Source organism: Rhinopithecus roxellana, chromosome 1 (assembly GCF_007565055.1).
Source record: "Rhinopithecus roxellana isolate Shanxi Qingling chromosome 1, ASM756505v1, whole genome shotgun sequence".
In the NCBI taxonomy this organism is placed as follows: Eukaryota; Metazoa; Chordata; class Mammalia; order Primates; family Cercopithecidae; genus Rhinopithecus; species Rhinopithecus roxellana.
The window spans coordinates 191,129,601-191,153,438 of NC_044549.1; the positions used below are offsets into that span (position 1 = coordinate 191,129,601).

A 23,838-nucleotide genomic window follows, 5' to 3' on the forward strand; every position below is an offset into this window, starting at 1 on the left:
TCATTACTTTCAGCCAGTAGGTTTGTAGGCTTTTGCCTCTCATTGAATTGATTTTGTCACCCTGGCATAAAACTACAAGTATACCAGCTACAAGCTGGCAAAAGTACAAACCTTACTGACTGAACTGGGGGCAGGGGTGATGGAGGCAGTTCTAGGCAAGGCCATTCCTGCCTGAAGCATTGGCAGTTTTTCAACAATCAACAATTCTCAATAAACAGCTTCCAGTGGCCTGAAGTGGTTGATCTTTTTGGATAATTTTGTTCAGTTTTATGTATTTTTTTTTGTGGAGGGTAATTACTGACCTCTTCATACTGTTATTATCTTAATGATGTTTTGAGTACCAAAATTGACAGATCTTATGAAAGAAGTGGCTTCATTATTTGTCAGATTATATCTAAATGCTTTCCACACAATGGTGCTTCATTATAGTGTGAAACAAATGATTACCAATCTTTTCATTCCACCATTATTGGAAGTTACTCTTGCTGTGATTAATCCTTACTATATCTTGAGACATGATAAAGTAGGTTAATACAAAAGTCTGTTTTTGAAACAGTGTGATAAAATTAATTAATGTAGACATATTGTTGGAAACAGAAGGATAAGTTGCATAATTACGTATTTTTTTCTCAGTTTTTTGACAGTATAGTATAGGCAAATACCTCTTCAGAAATCCTTACTTAATATACTTATTAATTGAATAAGTAGATCATAACTGAATTTCATAAATATTGTTTTCTTAAAAATGTATTATACGGGATTACTTTTGTATCTAAGTAAGACATTAAACCTATAAGCTAAATAAGGAATATATCAATAAATTTGTTTAAATGAAGATTTGGAATTTCCATATAGAAAAATTCATTACAACAAAGTAGAAAGATAAACAATAAACTGGATTAAAAGTATTTAAGTCACCTGTAATCCCAGCACTTTGGGAGGCCACGTGAGCCTAGGAGTTCGAGACCAGCCTAGGCAATATGGCGAAACTCCGTCTCTGCTAAAAACACAAAACTTAGCCAGGCATGGTGGTACACACCTGTAATCCCAGCTACTCAGGAGGCTGAGGCAGGAAAATTGCTTGAACCCAGGAAGCAGAGGTTGCAGTGAGCAAAGATCGCGCCGCAGCACTCCAGCCTGGGTAACTGAGTGAGAGTCTGTCTCAAAAAAAAAAAGAAAGAAAGAAAGAAAGAAAAGTACTTGAATCACTTTTGATTGGACAGTGGGCTAATTTCTTTGATAATGAAGAGACCTTACAAATTGACTAAAAGAAAGATAAATAATCATTACAAAAAATGGGCCAAAGAATATGAACAGGCAAGTTACAGAGGAAGAAGTATAAATGAATATTAAACATGAAAAGATGCTCAGGCATCTAAATAAATTTATTTTAAACCACCTATAAAAATTCGATTTTCTGTTAGATTGAAATAGTAATACCCAGTATTAATGAAGCTGTTGGAGAAAATGAGCTCTCCTTGTTATTACTGCTTTGGAAACATCTATCAGAAATTAAAATACAAATGCCATATTCCCCAGAAATTGAAAGTTCACAAAAGATATGCAAACTGAAGCATATTCATTGCTGCATTTTTTTATAGCAGAAAAAATGTAGAAGCAACCTAAATGTTCATTAATGGAGAGCTTATAGACCTCTGTCCAGTTGTATGAGATGAATCTGTATGTGGTGACATAGAAAGAGGTTCATTATATGTTACATTTTTAAAAAAGCAACCTGTTCCTTTATTGTGTCTGATTATGTTCGTGTGTAAATAGAAACTATCAAGAAGGACATGCACAATTCTATGTAAAATGACTAGTTTTGAGGATTGCAGTTGGGAGGTGATGGGAGGACAAGGATTAGGGAGTATCATGTTTCCAAATTGCTTACCTCATGTTTTATAATAAGCATGTATTTAAATTTATATTAAAAGAAAAATATGCATTATATAATATCTACCAAATTTGTAAATTAAGAATTATATTTATAAATGAACTATAGCAAATTTTTTCTGGTTTGTTTTCTATTTAGGTATGGAAATATGAATATTTATAGATGGCAAAGGGAGTGCTTTTTACATTAGAGACTGCATAAGGAAATGATTTCACTCTTAAGATTTGAAACATCTTTCAAACTCATAACCTGAATGAATGAACAATGTATTATATAGATTGAGCATATTAAAGTATTTTTATGGTCTGGGCGCGGTGGCTTACACCTGTAATCCCAGCACTTTGGGAGGCTGAGGTGGGTGGATCACGAGGTCAGGAGATCGAGACCATCCTGGCCAACATGGTGAAACCTCATCTCTACTAAAACTACAAAAATTAGCTGGGTATGGTGGTGCATGCCTGTAATCCCAGCTACTTGGGAGGCTAAGGCAGGAGAATCGCTTGGACCAGGGAGTCTTGAGGTTGCAGTGAGCCGAGATCGTGCCATTGCACTCCAGTCTGATGACTGGAGTGAGACTCCATCTCAAAAAAAAAAAAAGTATTTTTATTACTGAGAAAGAAAAAATTTATTAGTCATCAAATCCACATCGTATTAAAAAAATTATGTTATTAGCATATTTTATTTAAAGTTATATTGGGTTCAAACAAGGCACAGTGGCTCACACCTGTAATCCCAGCACTTTGGTAGCCCAAGATGGGAGGATTACTTGAGGCCAGGAGCTTGAGCCTAGCCTGGGCAACATAGCATGACCCTGTCGCTATAAAATTTTTAAACATTAGCCTGGTGTAGTGGCATGCACCTGTAATCATAAGGCTGAAGTGGAAGGATCCCTTGACCCAGGTGTTCGAGGCTACAGCAAGCTGTGATCACTCCACTGCACTCTGGCCTGGGTGACAGAGCGAGACCCTGTCTTTTAAATAAAACAAAAGTTGGTCCAGAAATATGAATTTAATTAAATTGGATTAAACAAAAATCTTTATATTATACCAAAGGCATTTTGAATCTATGAAAAGAGACAGTAAAACAATTTTCTAAAACGCAATAGATAGCAAGGTTTTTCAATATTTATATCTCAAAATATTTGTTTTAAGTCTTTTTATGGAGGTTATCTTGTAATAAATAAATCTGTAGTTTTTCTTTTAATTTTATATTTTAAGTATGCATTTATGAAAATTATAGATTAGGATACTAATTATGTGTGTATAAGTTTATTTTACATTATGGAATCCAATTTTATCACAGGTTTCGTCTCGATATATATCGATGTTTGGCCAGTCCGGCTCTAATAATGTTAACAGAGGAGGATCCAATTCTGAGAGCATTTGAACTTAGTGCTGATTTAAAAGAACTAAGTCTTGTGGAGGTGGAATTCAGGTGGGAATGAATCCAAATTGTAAATTATATAATGTCTTTTGTTTCAAATCTTCAACCTCAGTTTCTTCATTACCCAAATTATGAATTATATATTTACATTTGATCCAAGAACACTACACCTTGTTGCCACTTACTTGGCAACAGACCCCTGCTCTCCCTCAAAGGAACAGACCCTGGTGCTACTTAAGTCATTCCTTCCCCATCTGCCCTCTGCCACGTTATAACCACCCTTACTCTCTTCCCCACTTTTCAACCTAACTGAAGGCATTGTAGAGCAGTGTGAAATACAGTAGGAGTTATAGCCTAAAGCAGGAGCAAATTTATTCGTAGTTGCTGTCTCTCTCACACATCTCCTCATTCTCCAATTCTATAATCATCTTTGAGTAATGATCCTTCAGATCTTTCAAAAGCACATGGAATGCTTTCTGTATGTCAAGGACATTCCACACACAGACATAGTCCCTTTTCACTATTTGCTCAGATTTTCTGGTCAGATAAATATATATGTAATGTAATACATGTAAACATAAAAATAAAATACAACTAATTAAGAGGGATAAACACCCAGTCTGAGTTGTCTTCTGAAATGAAGATTAAATGTAATTTTGGCACTTGGCATACCAAGGAATCACTCCTATTATTTTCCTTTTGGGGGGTAAGTTGAAGAAAAAAAAAAGACTTTGTAATAGCAGCCTATGAAACTACTAATTCAAATTTTTTTAAAAAAATCCTTAGAAAACTACTTTTATTAATAGTGGAGTTGAGAGAAAGCGTTGAGATTTTTCTTTATGGAAAAGTATCCCTGTTGCCCTCTAAAGAAGGAGGAATTGATGCAGTTTTTTACCAGCCCCTGTTGCAGGGTTTCTACTGGGGATCTATAGCTATTCCTACCTTTTCTTTCCTATACAGCTGCTATTAGAGCCCCATGTGTTGTATGACACTTTCAGTGACTTGACAAAATTGGGAAAGTTCAAACTTCTACTTCCTGGAAGGGCAGTAAGAAACCTGGAGTTTTCTTTAGCTTTAACAGCAGCACTTAATGTGTTCTTCATAGACCTGAGTTCCAGAAACTGAAAAAAGACCTGCTTGTGTTTTCAAGTTTGGAACTACTGTCTTGTAACTTGGATAATTTAAATTTTGTTTAAACTTGATATGACATAAAGTATGTACTTTACTTTGATGAACACACAAAACATGGTTCAAATGTAACTTGTTGCTACTTTTAACTTTATTAGCACATGAGGCTGTTAAATTTTTCTGTTTAAATATGAAGAAGGACTGTTAAATTATTCTGTGTAAATATGAAGAACTTCCTATTATAACCTCATAATTTGAGTCTGAGTTATATAAAATAAAACTTATTCAACTCCTTTCAAACAGAATTTGAAGAAACTGCTGTGATTATATAATCATAACATAATAAAGTTAGATTTGGAAGTGATCATAGAACCCATTTACTTCAATCCAGTGTTTTATAGACAGTGGAAGAGATTTATAAAGGCTAGATTTTTACTAATAGCAGCATCTAATTAGGAATAGAGTTAAAACTGAAAGTAGGAGCAAAGTTATAACTAGAATATAGGAATCCTTGCTTCTGGTTTTCTGTATTTCCATCTGAACTATACAGCCACTTATTTGTCTTCAGTAATCTATTAGAAATGGATTAGATTAATAAGATGTATAAGTTTCACTTTTGAATCTCATAGTCCATCAAATGTTTATCCAAAGATGGAATATTTTTGTAATAATATATACTTTTGATAAACGTTCCCATCTGCAGTTAGATTCCTAAATCAAGAAGCAGGGAGTGCTGCATTTGTTAAATAAATCCAATTATTTATTCTCAGGAGTTTTGACTACATAGAAAGTATAAAGAACGATGAGAGAAGTTAAGGCAAAGAAGTTTTTATTCTTAAGTTACAATTTTTATATAGCCAGTTCATGGAAAACCCCATTATATAGAAAGACTAACCAGTGGGAAATCTTCCTGTTTCCCCTTCCTTTCTGTTTGGGAAAAAACTGAATAAAAACATTATTTTCTGAAGCCCAACCTCAAGACCATGACTCATAATTATTTATTTCTGACTTCATTCCTAAGTTATTATTAAGCTTAGACATAAAGTTAATATAATTGATTTTTTTTTTGAGACCCAGGCTGGAGTGCAGTGGCACCATTTTGGCTCACTGCAACCTCCCCCTCCTGGGTTCAAGCAATTCTCCCAGCCTCAGCCTCCTGAGTAGCTGGGATTACAGGTGCCTGCCACCATGCCTAATTTTTGTATTTTTTAGTAGAGACAGGGTTTTGCCATGTTGACTAGGCTGGTCTTGAACTCCTGACCTCAGGTGATCCACCCGCCTTGGCCTCCCAAAATGTTGGCATTACAGGCATGAGCCAACACACCCAGCCGTAATTGATATTTTTTAAAAGAATTATATACTAAAACTTCTTCATTTCCCACAAATTAGTTCAGGCCTGCCTTTAATAAGCAGTTCAAACCCAAGATTCAAGGAATAGGGATTCTGAAAGAGAGTTTTTTGTTAGGTGCATTTTAATATCTTTCTTTGTAATTTGAATTTCACTCAAATGAGAACTTTATGAATCAAAATGCTATTTTAATATTAGAAGTAACAAACATATTGTAGATGACTATTATTGAAAAAGCTCTAGTTAAAAATTTTATGATAGTGATTGGATAGCATTAAGATGCTATGTCTATCATTAAGGTGAGTAATATAAAAGGAAGTTTTAGCCAAGCTTACAGAGAATCAGGGAAAATCAGTTAAGTGAAGAACTGGTTGACAAACATTATTAGAATTTATAGGAATAACATCAGTATATATAAATGAAAACTGTGCTCATCTAAGACTATTAGTATGAACACAAGGAACATAATTGTGTTATGGTTTTCCCCAAAGCTGTGGAAAATTTGTGCACCAGTAGTTTCCTTTTGATTATCCACAGAAAATGACTTCAGATTGTGTATAACACTCAGAATTAAAATGTTGCTGAGTAAAAACGTTTTTAGTGAATGTAGCTTAATTAGAAGATGGAAATGACATTTCTGATAATAGAATGCTGCATTTTGTAGGAATGATTATGAGGAACTAGCCCGGCAATGTAAAATGTTTGCTAAGGATTTACTTGCGCAAGCCCGGAATTCCCGTGAATTGGAAGTTATTCTAAACCATACGTCTAGTGACGAGCCTCTTGACAAACGGGGATTATTAGAAGAAAGAATGAATTTAAGTCGTCTAAAACTTGCTATCAAATATAACCAAAAAGAGGTATGAGGCTTTCTGTAACATATTTAAATTATTTTCTCTACAGTAGTCTAGTGGCTCAGAGCAAAGGCTTTGGAGCAACTCATCTGGGTTGAGATCCTAGTTCTGCTTCCTAAAAATTGTGTCTTGGGATAGTTATTGAATCTGTCTGAGCTTTTGTTTTAATAATTAATTAAGAATGTATACTAAAAGGGTTTAGCACAGTATTAGCATTAAGCAAGTATGCAATAAATGGTAGTTTTTATTATTTTTAGTAATATTGATTATAACATGGATGTTGATTTAATGTTTTTGCTAAATAATTGCTACACAGGTAAGATCCTTTGTAGTAGGTACAAACTTTATAGGGAAGTTTCCATCTTGTGTTTTGTCTGTCATAGGTTTGTTTTCATTGATCTGGTTATAAACAGCCCCTTCTATAGTAATAGTGATTTCTATTTAAAAATAAAGTATCAGATATTATACTTCCTGATTCTTCTTATTTATAATTCATTGTGAAACTCAAAAGTGGAGAGGTACATGATATGATAACTAAGTTAAATCTGACTTTTCTGGCATCATCCCTTTCTGTTAAGAGAAATGCCCATTTCTACTCCCCATGCATACATATACACATGATCCAGGAACTTGAATCAGGAAGATATGCATTTTAAATTTCATTTTTGAGATAATTAACTAAACAGTGAGATTCATATGTAGATAATAATACACAATTGATAGTATGGGATGTTGGTAAATGGTATTTATTAGGTATTCTAAGACTATTTTCATTATTAATATAGATGTTTAAATAAAACTTGCTTATCAAATTTATATTATTACAAAAATGAGGCCTGAAATATATAATGATAGAAGGCCAGATACAGGACCTTTGGTGCTAAGGGCAGAATTTTTTCTTATCTTGGTTAAAAATTTGAGCCTCACAAAGCTATTAGGAAATTGATGGAGGAATTGATGGAGGATGTTTATTGGTTAATATATTTGCTTCTGTGTTCCACAACCTAAAAGGGACATGAAGTACTAGAAAATGTTAGAATAAGGGGATTACAAGGTATAAAATCAATTAAAGTGATTTTAAAAAAAGAATCTCGTAGAAAGGTGTAAAGAACTAAAATTATCCTGGTTAGGAAAAAAAATCTAAGAGGCAGTTTTCTAATGATAGCTATATCCCTAAAGGACTCACAGAGTGGAGTCAAAATAGAACCAAATGTACCGTTTTAAAGAAGATGAAAGAAAAGACAGGAAGTAACAGTAATATTTGTGAGTTGAAAGGAAGATATTTTGCTATTTTAAAGATGAATGAAAATGTAAAGTAATTTTTAAAACTAGATTTCTAAATATGATCAATTGGGAAGATATTTTCTCAAACAGTGGGTAAGCTTTGTCTAGGTTATCAATCTTGAATAGCAAACTACCCTGAAACTTAGTGGCATAAAACACTTCATAGTTATTTTATAATAATTTCATAATCGTTTTATTCTGCTTGTGGATTCTTAGGTCAGGAATTAGGAAAGGGCATGGCAATCATGATTTGTCTCTGTTTCTCCGTGTCTGAGAATTCAGCTGGAGATAAATGACGGGGCTATCATCAGCTGGAGGCTTCTCCGCTCACATGTCTGGTGTCTGAGCAGCAGCTGAGGCCTCAGGAACAGGGAGCTCTGAGTGGTCTGGGTGCTCAGATGGGTGAGTCCACAGAAGGTGGGGCTCCTCAGAACTCACAGCAGGAACCAAGGAGAGGCATGGCCATCACAGTGGGCAGACTTTGAGGATGTGATCTAAGAAGCGTCTGTGGGCTGACTGGGGTGCATACACGTGACCTCTATATGTAGCCTGGGCTTCCTTACAGCATGGTGGCTTCAAAGTGGCTTTTTACATGGCAGTTCATGGCTCCAAGAGCAGGTGTTCCAGTGAGCAAGGTGGAAGATGCATGGCTTTTTAGGACCTACCTTCAGAAGTCACATAGCATCACCTCTGTTAGAATCTACTAGTTAAATCAATCACAGGCCTGTTGAATTGAAGAGTAGGAAATTTTGACCTCCCCCTTCCCCGCCTCTTGATGATGGGAAGAAAGTGTGTCCATCTTTTACTGCAGACTTAGAACATTTCTAGTTAAACTTTTTATTCCAAATACATAGTTATCATTACTGTGGATTAAATCATCATTGTATAGAGGCATAGCAAGGACAGTAATCAGTCCTGAGATTGCTTTGATATTTGGAGGAAAGGTGAAACTACTAAATTTGAGATGTTACTAAACCTGGTCATTGGTGAGAGGAAAATCTGTTTCTCTCCCAGCATTTCACCTTGAGGGACAGATTAAGATTTCCCAAGAACATTGGAATCTGAGCAGAAGAGTAAAGAATGAAGTAAGACTTAATTGCCAAAATCATTTGCATATAACATACACAAATCTTCCCATATACTTTAAAGTGTCTTTCAATTACTTATAACACCTAATACAGTGCCTACACCTCATTTCATTCATGTACTTGATTCAACATAGTACTTGCTGTGAAGAATATTCAAGTTTTGCCTATTTGGAACTTTGTGGATTTTTTCTTCCAAATGTTGTTGATCCATGGTTGGTTTAAGCCACAGATGTAGGACCCACAGATACAGAGGGCCAACTGTATAGTACATTAGAAATTTTCTCGAAAGCACAATAAACAACAAAACTCTGTCCAATTCTTTTTTTCACTACAGTGTTAATTCTACAAATTATATTCTATTTTGGGATAAATCATTTTAAAACAGAGGGTTGACCAAATATTATTGTGGATTACCTGAATAATATCATTTTATAATAATTTCAAACCTGATCACATGATTATATATAGAATTATCAGTACCCTTAAGTTACACTTCACAACATGAGCATTATATTGGAAGAATATTGCCTATGAAATTTGTCAACTAAGAGGATTTGTAAACTTTGGTAAATTAGTTTCTATACCTGAACTAAGATTTTTCTCATATTTGGGAATATTTTTTCCTTTTCTTCTCACATGAAATTCAGTTTTAAGCAGGCTTAAGAGTGTCTTTAATACCTTTTTAAAAATCCGCAGTGTTTTCTTCGAGCAAGAATAGGTCTAATATTTAGCTTTTTATTGTTTTTGCTATCTTGACATCTTGGCTTCTTGTAACTAAACTCAATAGTTTCTTTACACTGAAGATGTCCAACATTAGTTAGTGGTATCTTTTTCTATGGATTGTGCGTGCTAACTTTGAAATTTCATAAATATTATTATAAGAGTTTTTATATATTAAACATGACAAAATGGCTAAGTAGGCTAATAATAATAGTTAATACTTAAAAGAGTGCATGCTGTGAACCAGGCACTATTCTAAGGGCTTTACCTTTAATCTTCACAACTTTATGAGTAGATACTATTATTATTCCCATTTTACAAATGGGGAAGTTGAGGCTTAAAGAAATTTAAAAACTTGGTAAAGGTCATTTACCAAGTAGCAGAGCCCAGATTTGAATCTAGGTAATCTGGCTCCATAGTCTGTCTTCCTAACTTCTACATGCTTTTATTACTTGTTAGAAAAAGGGAAACAACAAAACTATGTTCAATGTATAGAACTGATTTGTAAACTCTTATTCAGTAAACTTTGAATATCAATCAATCAGTATTTAAAGGTTTCCTTTTACTTTTTTTCTTTTTAATGTGTGTGTATGTCCTTTTCAGTTTGTCTCCCAGTCTAACTGCCAGCAGTTCCTGAACACTGTTTGGTTTGGACAGATGTCAGGTTACCGACGCAAGCCCACCTGTAAGAAGATAATGACTGTTTTGACAGTAGGCATCTTTTGGCCAGTTTTGTCACTTTGTTATTTGATAGCTCCCAAATCTCAGTTTGGCAGAATCATTCACACACCTTTTATGAAATTTATCATTCATGGAGCATCATATTTCACATTCCTGCTGTTGCTTAATCTATACTCTCTTGTCTACAATGAGGATAAGAAAAATACAATGGGGCCAGCCCTTGAAAGAATAGACTATCTTCTTATACTGTGGATTATTGGTAAGTATCAAGTTAGTTTGAAAGGTTTTGTCTTTATTTAGCCCACTAATTCTTTCTTGCTTGATGGCATTGTGAATATTGAGTTCAATTTACAGTTTCACAGTGTTCACTCCACAAGAATTTGAATACTTCCATGATCACTGAAGACTTAACTAACACGTCTTTAAAGATAAATGTTCCTGAACTTGATGATAAGGAAGCATATCTCTTATTTAATATTTCTCAAATACATGGAATTTTAAAATTATTTATTCTCAGACCCTACAGTTATTTATGATTGTAAAACAGAAACACAGCTTTAACACGTGAATGCTTTTTTGGTGTAAGAATATGAAGTTTTCTTAGGTATTTTGAAACTATTTTATACTGTTCTGCGTTTTAAAAGTTAACTATTCTATTTCATTTATAACATTAGTTTTCCTTTTAAGAACTATGATCTTTTTGGTGTTTGTTTTGTTTTGTTTGAGACAGTCTCACTCTGTCGCCCAGGCTGGAGTGCAATGGCAAGGTCTTGGCTCACTGCAACCTCTGCCTCCCAGGTTCAAACAATTCTCCTGCCTTAGCCTCCTGAGTAGCTGGGATTACAGGTGCTTGCCACCACACCTGGCTAATTTTTGTATTTTTAGTAGAGATGGGGCGTCACTACATTGGCCAGCCTGGTCTCGAACTCCTGACCTTGTGCTCCCCCCACCTCAGCCTCCCAAAGTGCTGAGATTACAGGCATGAGCCACCGTGCCCAGCCTAGAACCTATGAACTTTTGCAGATACATCTTGCTTTATCTCTATTTTGGAAAGATTATTTAATTTAGATTTAAAGGAGTCCCTGGTGACTCATTCCATAAATCATTTCTTTGTAGTGATAGCCAGATCTCTTCAGAAATGATAGTTTTTTAAAAAGCATAAGACATTTTATTTCTGAAAATATTTTTATAAGTATTACACTATATAATAAATATCTTAAATCACCTTCTACAGTTTTTACTCATCTTGCCCTCTGTGTGTCGGGGTGCATGTGGAGAGTTGAGGTAGAATCACATTATCTGTTTATGGTATTTTAAAGACACTTTCTTTATTTCCATCTGTATCTTCTACCTTGTTTTTAACCTCAGCACTTCCCATCTGTCCATCTACTATTTGCTATAGAGTAAAAGGGTATTAAAATTTAGTCTTATCTGTGGCACAAAGTATTGATCGTATTTATCTTTTGATTAATACAGTCCTGATTGAATTATTTAGTACTTTGATAAGTTATTTCACAATGGTCAATTTTAGTTCTTCTTTTTTTTTTTTTTTTTTTTTTGAGACGGAGTCTCGCTCTGTGGCCCAGGCTGGAGTGCAGTGGCCAGATCTCAGCTCATTGCAAGCTCCGCCTCCCGGGTTCATGCCATTCTCCTGCCTCAGCCTCCCGAGTAGCTGGGACTACAGGCGCCTGCCACCTCGCCCGGCTAGTTTTTTGTATTTTTTAGTAGAGACGGGGTTTCACCGTGTTAGCCAGGATGGTCTCGATCTCCTGACCTCGTGATCCACCCGTTTCGGCCTCCCAAAGTGCTGGGACTACAGGCTTGAGCCACCGCACCCGGCCCCCTTAGTTCTTCTTTAGCTATACAAATACTTTTTATATTTTAGAATGTTTATTTGAAAATCAGTTACTTTCAGGTAACCTGATTGTAATTAGAGTTTTGCTTTTAACAGTATTCAATCCATGATGCATTAATGTTTAAAATTAGGTAAAGTAAAAATAATATACATCTAAACTCTAGGTTAAAGAGAATTAAATAATTCCTTCTTGTTAATATTTTTATTTTCTGTAGTTTTGCTCTTATCTAAAATGTAATATTTTAATTTAGGAAATAATTTAAACTTTATCATATATGGTTTTATATTGGATTGTGGGACTCTTTTCAATGTGAAATATGTTTGTATTGCTATTTGAGTAGTTAAAAAATTCCTGGAAGTATTTTACACATTAGTTTGAAGAGAATTGCTAAGAAGCACTTTCCCTATATTCATTTAAACTATTTGATTGTTATATATTCCTTAGTCTTAAACAGATGAAATTTTATAACATTTATCTCTATAACCTATTGCTTAAGTAGTAGTAAGAAAGAATATTTTCTGTGTTTTGTTGTATTCAGCTTACCCAAGTCTGTATAAGAATCAAATTAAAGTTTGTATGTCTGAGCAATGAGTAAAAATTCACCGAACTAAGTCATACCACTCTTTGAATAGCATAAATATTACTACTGTCCCCGATTTTCATAATAATGGTAAAACTATGGTTCTTCCCTTTTAAGAATGATGATGCTGTTTTCAATGATATTACATGTATATAAACATGTACCCCCTTACACACATAATATGATTAATTTTCTAACCATATTCTGCCTCACTAGAAGAATGCATGTGCATTAAGCCAGTAAAATTCCTAGAATTATTTTACTTTCCTCAGCACAGCTTCTGCTTTGAAACAGTTTGATCTCAATAAGCCTTGCCAAGGAAGTCTTCTTAAGCCTTTTATGTAATTAGGTCACTCTGGGCTTTTTTTCAGTATATAGATCCAAACCTGCTCTAAGTGAGCATGGAGGAGTATTTTGCTTGCTTGCCTAAAGTCATTGCTTAGTTCAACTTATTATTTCAAACAATGAACACAGTGACTTTTTAATTCATCATGACCAATTTTTGTATATTTGTTTTGTTTGCTTTCATTAGCTTTTCAGAAAAAAAGTAGGGTTAGGTTATAAAAAGGAAGGTACGTAAAAAGAGAATAATTTGTTGAGGAATGCACAGAATATTAGTGGTATCCTTTTACTTAATTTTTGCTATTAAACAGAATGGCTATTAGAAAAATGTATTTTTTTAATGTCATGTACCTACTTTGTCTAAGCACAGGCAAAAGCAGATATGGCCCCTACACTCATGGAGCTTATGATCTAATAAAAGCCAAATAAAACCATCAAAAACTTGACTTGAAAATCATACAGATAAATCAAAAATCAAAAATAGATTAAGTGCTATTGATTAAAGGTCATAGTGTTAGGAGAGCAAGCATATTATAGGGGCATTTGCCCTAGTCAGGGAGGTTGGGAAAAACACTTTGAGGAAGTAATAATGAGCTAAGATCTAAAACATAAATAGATGTCAACTGAGGGAACTGGGAGAGGAAGCTACTCTAGGATGAGATAAAAGCACATTCAGAAGCCCAGTGGCAAGAGAGAATGGTACAAAGAAGGATCTGAGTAAAGGTTAACATTACTGGAGCAGGGAGAATCAGAAGAGCTTGATTCAAGATAACGCTGTAGAAACATAATGTACCAGACCATGCATGGCCTTGTGGGTCAGGTTAAGTAATTTTGACTTTATGCTAAGAACAAGGGGAAACTATTGCCTACCTGAAGTAGGTGACTGACATGATCAGTTCTGCCTTTCGAAAAGATCATTCTGTCTACAGTGTGGAGGATGGGCTGGGAGGATAGTGCTGTGGCAGGAGTAGATGGAGACCAATATTGATGCTGTTGCACTAATCCAGTTGAGAGCTGATGGTACCTTGGACTTAGGGTGATTGTGATAAAGAGAGAGGGGAACAGACTTGAGAGATATTTATAATGTAAGGCCAGTAGGACATGGAAATACATAGTATATGAGAGGTGAAGGACAGGGAGATTATTAAGCAATATTGGTCTTTTGGAAAAGTAGTAGGTTTGGGGATTTGTGTGTTGGGGGGTAGATCCTGAGTACAGTTTTGGATATGTTGAGTTTGAAAAGCCTTTGAGATATTTGAAAGGGATGGCAAGCACGCAGTTGGTCTGGAGCTTGAGTTAGAAAGGTATGAATATCTGAAAATAGGTGGTATATGAAACTATAGGCATAGGTGAGACAGAAGGAGAAAGAATAAATTGAGAAAAAGAGAGGACCTAAGATCAAACCCTTGAGAAATCCCAAGATGACTAGGATTGCTGCTTTCTAATGTTGTTATTAACATTAATTCTAAAAAAAAAAAAAAAGACCCTAAAATATAGAATGTTGGTTATGTAGTGTTTGCATTGTTCGGATTAGTTTAAACTTACTTTGTTCTTTTTGATCCAGCTTGGAAACATGGAATACATCAAGTGTATTAGCTTCATTTTTGTGGGGGTATTGCAGAGGAGCTGGGAAACTAACCAACTGATCTTCACTGTACTTTCATGTCTGTCTTTTTTGATCAAGTTTTCTCCAATTCATGTTGTAAGTTTTTGTTAAGAGTTTCTTTTAGGTGAAATATTGCATTTCACAGAAATACATTTCTGTAAGCATCTTTCTTAGTTTGATGTTTAATATTAACAGGAGTGTATTTAAAGTTTAAATATAAGGGTTTTTGTTTGAAGATGTTTCATAAATAAGGATTTGCACACATCAGGATCTAGGATTAGACAATAATTTTGAGTCTTCAAGAAAGTATGGTCCTAGAGGATTTGTTTAATATGTTTCTGCTCCACAGCTCTGAGTAGTAGGTGAAGATTGAACATGAGAAATATCAGAAAGCTTTCATCCCTACTCCTTCCCCAAATAAAACAGTATTTGAGTTAATAAAATGTTACCTGCTAGACTATTTCATTTAACATTTTTAGACAGTTTTCATCTATTCATTTTGAGTAAAAACATACTGAGGTGGAATTGTTAAAAATGTTTTTCAGTCAGATCTGCAAATGTTTTAAAAACTTTTTTTCTGTATAAAATATGGGTACTGCATAATTACGATGTTTTGAACAGAGATCTTCAAGGATGTTTCTTGTGTTTCCCAGGGGAATTATTTTGCCTACTGATAAGCCAGAGAATGATTCTGATTGTACTAATTTGATCTCCACCCATGTGTGATGCTACAGCACTCTATTCTTTTGTTACTCTATAGTCTTCCTGAAAATGACTTAATGAAGGAGTGTACCATAAAATGATCCTGAATTATGTTACTGAAGTCTGGTACTCCTAAAAATATATAGTTATAGAGGAGCTTCTGGCCAAAAAAGGGAAAGTTTTTCTGTTTGTTTGCTTTGGTTTTTATTTTTGTATATTTATTCATTTAGCAATATTTTTAGCACCTTGTTTGTATCAGGTACTTTTCAGGACATTTGGAAACATTGGTAAATAAAACAAAGATTCTTACCCTTGAAGAGCTTACCCAAAGTGGGGGAAAGATAGTCAATTAATAATATACCTAATAAGTAAATTATATTCAGTGTTAGAAAAGAGGTAAGTACTACAAAAGAAAGGTAAAAGCAGAGTTAGGAAAATTGGGAGTGGGGGACAATTTTAAAGTTGCCAGGAGTTTGCAATTTTAAATAGGGTAGTCAGGGAGGGTGATGAGCAAAGACATGAAAAAGTGAAGTAGTTAGGCAAATGGATCTCTGGGTGAGGAGGGTCCAGCCAGAAGGAGCAGCCAGTATAAAGGCCCTAAAGGCAGGAGTCACATGTTCAAAGAACAGCAAGGAAGCAAGGAGGCCAGCGTGACTAGAATAGCACAAGGAAAGATTAGTAGGAGATGAGGTCAGAGAGGATAGGTAATATGGAGCCTTGCAGGCCATTGTAAAGACTGGTTTTGATTCTGAGTAAAATGGATTTAAGGGAGGGTGCAATGCCCACTAAGCACAATCAGCAGCAGTGGTTTTGTTTTTTTTTTTTTTTTTTTGACATTTGCACTCACAGAACAAAATAGGCTGAAACCTGGTACTAGGTTTACTTAAATTTGTAGAAGTAAAAGATTTGAACTTAAATATATAAACTTGAGAGCCTTTGCCATATAGATGATATTTAAAGCCATTAGATTGGGTGAGATCATTAAAGTAGTAAGTATAGGTAGAGAAAAGAAAAGGATCAGGGACTGAGCCCCTTGGGCGGGGGTGTGTGTATGTTTGTGCATGCACATCCATGTGTGTGTATGTGTCCGTGTGTGTGTATCCGTGTGTGTCTCCGTGTATGTATGTATCCCTGTGTGTGTGTCCATGTGTGTTTGTGCCCATGTGTGTTTGGCGTCAATTTATTTGTTTTCTTATGTTTGTTCCACATCCAAAGATGAAACTTAAAGTTATTTTCTTCAAGTCATATGAAAGTTAAGGTTATTTTCTTTCAGATTTTAAGAACTTTTCACTAAAATGTTTTTGTTTTTGTTACTTTTCTTTTGAATAAGGCTATAGGTGGCCCAAGGATTATTTATTTAATATTTTGAGTCTTAAAGTATTATTTAGTTTATTACTGAATTAAGAAAGTGTTATCTGATTTTTTTCTTCCTTTTCTTAGGGATGATTTGGTCAGACATTAAAAGACTCTGGTATGAAGGGTTGGAAGACTTTTTAGAAGAATCTCGTAATCAACTCAGTTTTGTCATGAATTCTCTTTATTTGGCAACCTTTGCCCTCAAAGTGGTTGCTCACAACAAGGTGACTATTTACTATGTCAATTGAAGGCACAAATTAAGTTTATTTTGGAAATAACTAAGATATTTAGCTATGTAACTCAGAGTTACATTGAGCCAGATCAGTGTCTGGTGTGTTTTCATTCTAAGCCTATCTGTGTGCACATACTTTCCTATTTTACCAGTAGTTTACAGGGTGTTACTTACCTTTACATGATGGTTATGTATTATATAACAGGGACCATAGTTGACATTTGGTATACTTTATCTCTTTTTATCTATCCTGGGATTCTTTGAGACTGAAGTCCTTATTTCCTTATTCCCATTTTGCAAATAAGAAAAATGAAGCCTAAAAATATTAAACAACTTGTCCAAACCACACAGTAAGAAACCAAGACTGGATTTAAATCCTGCTCTGTCTAGGCATATTCTTTCTACTACATGCCAATTTCTTATATCTGACCCTAGGTTCTTTTAGCTTATTAACCTGTATATACTTAAAATGAGAACAAAGTAACTTAAAATGGTTAGTTTTAGATATCTTTATATCTGCCGGAAAAAGAGTTTCCATTCCATTCCATTATGTAATATTTTACACATTTCAAATAATTATTATCAGCTTTAAAAGTCATGTAAATGTTATTTTTCTAATAACTATATATTTTATTTAGAATTTGACAAAAATCTACCCTTATAGATAACTTATAATTTTACTTTCATCAAAATTTAAGCTCCCCCAAGCCTAGAAAGGGTAATAAATTTTATGTTAACTAACTTTGTTTAAACCCTGAGTTTAGAATTTTTCTGGGGTGTCACATTCAAGGAACTAAAATATACAATATTCTCTGTTTTTTTATTAGTTTATAGGTTATTGAAAAGGCAAACTCATTATTTTACATCATTTTACTTTATTAAAAATTCTATTTAATCGATCAGTACTATGGAATATGTTAGGTATGTTCAGTGTCTAGAGTGTGAAATTACTAAGAAAATAAAAATTGGTCATATATAGATAAATTGTTCGATAATGGGATTGAGAGACATTGCTTTTTCAGATTGATCTCTTTAGTTCTATAAGTGGAGTACCCATATAATTTATTATCCAAATCAGGACATTTTGAGAGTGAAAGGGGGCACTATTAATAATTATGCCAGGACAACTGGTACAGCATCTTAAACTATCCCAGGCAATGGGGACATTTGACCACTATGTCTAGGTACAATAATGCCCTCTTTTTTATTTTGTATTTAAAAGGGGGGAAAAACCTCTAATTCTAAGTCAAAGGAGTAGGTTAATGTAATATGATAGGGAATTAATTGACAGCACATGTACTTAACGTTTGTGTTGTGGAATTTAAGAAAACTAGCCAACATTTCATTGATAAAAAGTTTAATGATCATTTAAAAATTATTTAATTTTCTAAAATTTAAGAGTTTATGGAAAAACCTCTTCATGTAGAGTGATAATGCCTCACATACATAATAATCTTTTATTTTATTAAAATATTATTTCTATTTAAAAAGAAGAACCCTATAAAATATAAGTGGAGATCCCCCTATAAGAAGACAAAATTAAAATGGGTTTCTTTCAACAGTCAGAATACTTGCTTTTCTTTTCCTAAATTGAGAGAGCTTATTTACCTTTGGCTTTTTCTTCCTAACCTTAGTTTCATGATTTTGCTGATCGGAAGGATTGGGATGCATTCCATCCTACACTGGTGGCAGAAGGGCTTTTTGCATTTGCAAATGTTCTAAGTTATCTTCGTCTCTTTTTTATGTATACAACCAGCTCTATCTTGGGTCCATTACAGGTAAATAATTAAAATTTCTTAAAGAACATTTGTTAGATGTCATTATTGTTACATCTTTCTACTTGTCCACTGGAATACTGTTCTCTCATGATATTAAAGCTAAATTTCGCTTTTGAGAATAAGTAGCAATTAGAAGGACACAGCATGTTTATCTGCTTTGCTTCTGGCTCAGTGATAATCCTTTGCTTTCAGGTATTCCAAGTTTATTATGCTGTGATCCATTAGCCTCCTCCCCCCACTCCATAGACATAGATATGTTTAAAATATAATTACACTTCAGACAGTAGCGTAACATAAAAATCTGCTTTTCATTAAAATGAATCTCACATTTAAAGTTTTAAATATTTTAGGTTATAAGTATAAAGGAGGACCTGTGCAAACAAAAATAATCATATTTGATGATTTTGAATAAGCTATATTTAAAAGAATACCTTCACTTTTGTTTAATAAATATTAAATGTAATAAGTTGGAAAGTAGCATACTTACAGCTAAAAAATTTATAGAGGCTATGTAGTTCAGCTTTATATTTTATAATACTTTATAGTTAAAGAAATTGAGCTTTTGAGATGGGATTTGATTTGTCCAAAGTAGTATGATTATTATGTACGAGAATTCAAGACTAAATTTTCAGTCACTTTGCACCAAAGAAAAGACTCACAATTGGTTGCATTTACCCCACAGAGTTTAGTAACTGGTTGTTTTCAGAAGGTGGGGTCAACTCTGCTAGCTCTATGTAATACTATAGCTTAATTAGTTCTGAAAATCTGAACGATATTCATTTTTCCTTAATTCAAAATTTACTAACAATTTAGGTTGTCTCATATTTTTAAAGGTGATATTTTAAATAAAAGGCATAATTACCTTCTCCAAACAGGGATATGAAAATAAAATATATAGGAAAAACCTGATTTGATTAGGCTTGTGCTGTCATCCAGCAACAGTGTTTCCTGAAGTGTGGCTCTTTCTTAACCAAGTCCTGTGAGATGCTCTGAATTAAGTAAGTTTGGGATACACTGCATACTGTATACCTTTTTTGGGAATTGACAGTGCATGTGACCACATTAAAGCCTCTGAGAAAGAAAGAAATTTGTTTAGCCTTATTCAAATCATCATTACCTAAAGTCATTTAACCTCATACCTGTTTTTCATGAAATATGTGCAAGTCTCTGTATTTTTCCAAAACATAGTAAGTCATAGAAACACTGGCTTAAACTATCTGTTCTTTTGATTTATTTTTGTCACTAATATCATCTATGAATACTTTAATCAAGAGTCTACAGTGTTTTTACATGCACATTGATTTTTTTTTCTTTTTTTTAACCGAAAATGGATGACAGAACTAGGTTTCTATACTACAAATTTCTTTATGGACCCCTCTAAAGGGTTAAAAAGGAGAAAGTATAATATTGTTTAGGAATGAAGAGTCAATTTCTGACTTCTGTTTCCAGCCGACACGGAGTAATAAGGATTGGATTTACCCTTCTACCTAAAGCAATCAAAAAGGAAAAAAGAACAAAATATATGAAACAACAGCTTATAAGAAACTAGACAGAAGGCAATAAACAACAGTGATCTCTAAGAAACAGGAAACAAAGATTACTCCAGCTTACTGCTTTGTGAGAATTTTTAGGCTATTGTGCAGAGTGGGTCAGTGCAGTCAGAGCCTGGCAGAATTCTGGATTTAGGAGACCGATATGAGAGGCCAGTGAGACCCAAAAGACTAGAGTTTGTGGGAAAGGTACTGGAGAGGACACAGCAGCACAGAAAGAAAATTCTGGAGATCTGCAGTTGTCTCCCTTGAATATTCAGCAGAGTACTGATTAGCATATGCATGTGAGGACACTACCTGGGGCAGGGAAAGAACCATCTCATCCGACAGGATTAGTGGAAACAGTACTTAGAGCTAGAGGAGAGTGCCTGTTTAATACACTGATCATTGGGTAGAGTACTCAGAAGGGTCTTGCTTCAATAGTTATCTCCAGCCTACACACTGCTCTGGTTTCAGCAAACAAATATTAAAAGCAAGATGTGAAAGGATTAAATTTTTTCCAAGTAACTTAAATGTGTTCATCAAAACCTATCCAAAAGCAACACGGATGTTAGAATTATCAGATAAGGACTCTTCAACAGTTATTATTGTGTTCCATACATACAAAAAGTTTAAAGTTTAGTAGAGACATGGAAGATGTAAAAAAAAAAAAAAAAAAAAACTTTCAGAGATGAAAATTTCACTGTGACATGAAACATGCACTGGATGTGATTAATGACAGATTAGACATTGTAGAAAAACACATTAGTAAACTTGAATAGGTAACAATAGAAACTATTCAAAATAAAATGGAGAAGAAAGAATTTTTAAAAATGAAAAGAGTATCTGTGAACTCTGGGACAACTTCAGGCAGCCTAATATTAATACTAATGTAACTGGAATCCCTGAAAAAAGGAGAGACCAAAAAATTTTTTGAAAAAATAATAGCAGACATTTTCCAAATTTGAAGAAAACTACAAACCCACAGATTCAAGAAGTTCAATAAGCCTCCAAACACAAGAAACATGAGGAAAATCACACCAAGGGACATCATATTCAGTATATCACTGCTGAAAATGAGTGATAAAGAAAAAACCTTCAAAGCAAACAGAGAATAACAGGTCATCATATACAGAAAAAGAAAGGTAAGGATGACAGTAGATTTCTTGTCAGAAACAATGCAAGCAAGGAGGCAGTGGAGTGACATTTGTAAAGCACTGAAAGAAAAAAAAACAACTGTCAACCTGGAATTCTCTACCTCACAAAGTATCATTCAAAAATGAAGGTAAAATGTAGACTTTTCCAGACACACAAAAGCTAAAAGAATACATCACTGGAGACCAGCACTACAAGGAACATTAATAGAAGTCCTTCAGGTGGAAGGACTACAATAACATAGGGGAATATGGATCTAAACAGAAGAATGAACAAAATACAAATATACCCAAAGGGAACGGTAACTACAAAGCTAAATAAATAGGCATTTTTTTGTTGTTTCTTCTCTTGCTTTTATGAAGGATGCCAGTTAATCCACTTCAGCAGATACAAGAAACATGATTGGGCATGAATCAGTAATGCTTTATATTTTAAAGAAAAAAAGACATGAAGATAGAATCTGTACATAATTGTGGTAACAGTAGTAATAACAGCAGACATTTATTGAGCCCTTACTATGTGCCAGATACTGTTCTGAAGTCTTTATTCACATTTATTACCTCATTTAATCCTCACAACCATTCTAAGAGGCAGACTCTTTTATTTCCATTTTACAGAGGAAGAATCTGAGGCATAGAGACATTAAGTAACTTGCGCAAGGTCACATGGTTGGTAAGTAGCAGAACTGGGATTCCAGCCTAGGTGGTTTGGCTCCAGAGCCAGTGGTCTTAATCACTATACTAAATCACCCCGCAGGTTGTATAATATTACAGAATAATATGATTCCCTCATTAACTCTTATTGTATAGTAACTTCTGTGGACAGGCTTTAATAATTTACAGATTTTTTAAAAAATTATTCAAGTCACATGTTTCAAATGAATTAAACAACCGTTTACACTGACAGTTGGATAATATAGACAGAACAACCCATGACCACACAGCACTCTACCCTTTTTTCCTTATTTCCTTATTTCCTTTTTTCCTTATTTCCTTATTTCTTTTTTTCCTTATTTCCTTATTTCTTTTTTTCCTTACCTGGTCCCAGGGTGGGGCCATCTCTCAGATCCCACACGCTTCCTGTCTTTATTCTTGTAGCTTAGTACAAAAGATGTGTTTATTAACAGTTCCTCCTGCTCCAAGACTCTGCTGCGTGGGTCCCTGATTCTTACCCATCTGTAGCACATACTGTTGGCACACATAGACTTACTCAAAACAGGGTTGCCACAAACAACACAGTATCTGTGGAGCACCACAAAGTGAAGTGTAATGAAATGAGGTATGCTTATTTTTTGAGGGCAGTTAGTGGTACTAAGTAGTGAGAGGGTTCTAACTGAATCTGACATTTAAAGTGTAGGGTGGAGTGGGTTGAGGAGGATAGAAGAGAAAGAGGCAAGGCCTTCAGAGAAAGCAACCCTTCAAGGAGTTTTACTCCTGCTGTCCAAGGGACTGTCAAATCCAAAATCAATCCAGAGAAAGCTAAGATTTATTATGATTGTCATATTTGATAAGACCCAGACATAAAGTCGAGTGGACCTGTTTGCCCTTCCTCTTTCTTTCTTCCCCTTCCCGCTGTAAAACATCACCACCTTTTCTTTGGTGCTATGCTAACAAGTCCTTACAAAAGAAACAAGTCTCCCACTTCAGCTTGTTTTTGACCTCATGCTTTCAGGCCTCACATCTAGAGAAACTAAGTGGAAAAAATACTGGTTTTTTTTTTGGAGGGGAATATGTTATTTGGGAATTTTCTCAAATATTAATCCCTTTTCTTCCCTAAAGTTCCTCCCCTTCCTACTTCATTTAGGATAGGAGGTGCATTTCTTTCCCAGAGGTTGAAATGTTTCCTAGGGAAATCTGCCACATCATGTGATTCTAGACAGTTTAAAGGCAGCACTTACATTGTTTAGGTTTCTCTGAGGAGGAGCCCCATAGCAGAAGTCTCTGGCAAGGATTAGTTCTGGAGTGGTGGTGATGAGCAAATCAGACCAAAGGAGGGGAGCTCTTGAGGATCTATGCATGCATTCCTAGGCCTCAATATTTATGGTACTTGAAAGTGCTTGTATCTAAATGTCTTGCTTTTCTGTTTGGTCTGCTTATTAGAACTACTATTACAAATGAATGAACATCCCTTTGGATTCTGACAGGTTGGTTCAAAATCTTGCTCCATCACTTACTGTTTATAGTGTCTGTGAGCCTCAGTTTCTTAATCCGTTGTTGTGAGGATTAAATGGGTCAGTGTATGTAAGATGCATACCAGAGTACTTGACACATGGTGGGCTTTATATAAATGTTTAGGTCCATTTTGTCCATTCCTTTTATAGTT

The 23,838-nt window shown here is 34.5% G+C and overlaps 1 protein-coding gene across 4 annotated transcripts in view; it reads left to right on the forward strand.

The window, feature by feature from the left end:
* LOC104656744 (short transient receptor potential channel 1) overlaps positions 1-23,838 on the forward strand; it is an 80,512-nt gene that overhangs the window by 46,832 nt on the left and 9,842 nt on the right. For all 4 annotated transcript variants that reach the window (XM_030934869.1, XM_030934871.1, XM_030934873.1 and 1 more), the window contains 5 exons: positions 3,197-3,328; positions 6,418-6,613; positions 10,303-10,639; positions 16,907-17,046; positions 18,689-18,832. In XM_030934869.1, the coding sequence (XP_030790729.1) occupies positions 3,197-3,328; positions 6,418-6,613; positions 10,303-10,639; positions 16,907-17,046; positions 18,689-18,832 (949 nt within the window). The remainder of the gene's footprint in view (positions 1-3,196; positions 3,329-6,417; positions 6,614-10,302; positions 10,640-16,906; positions 17,047-18,688; positions 18,833-23,838) is intronic.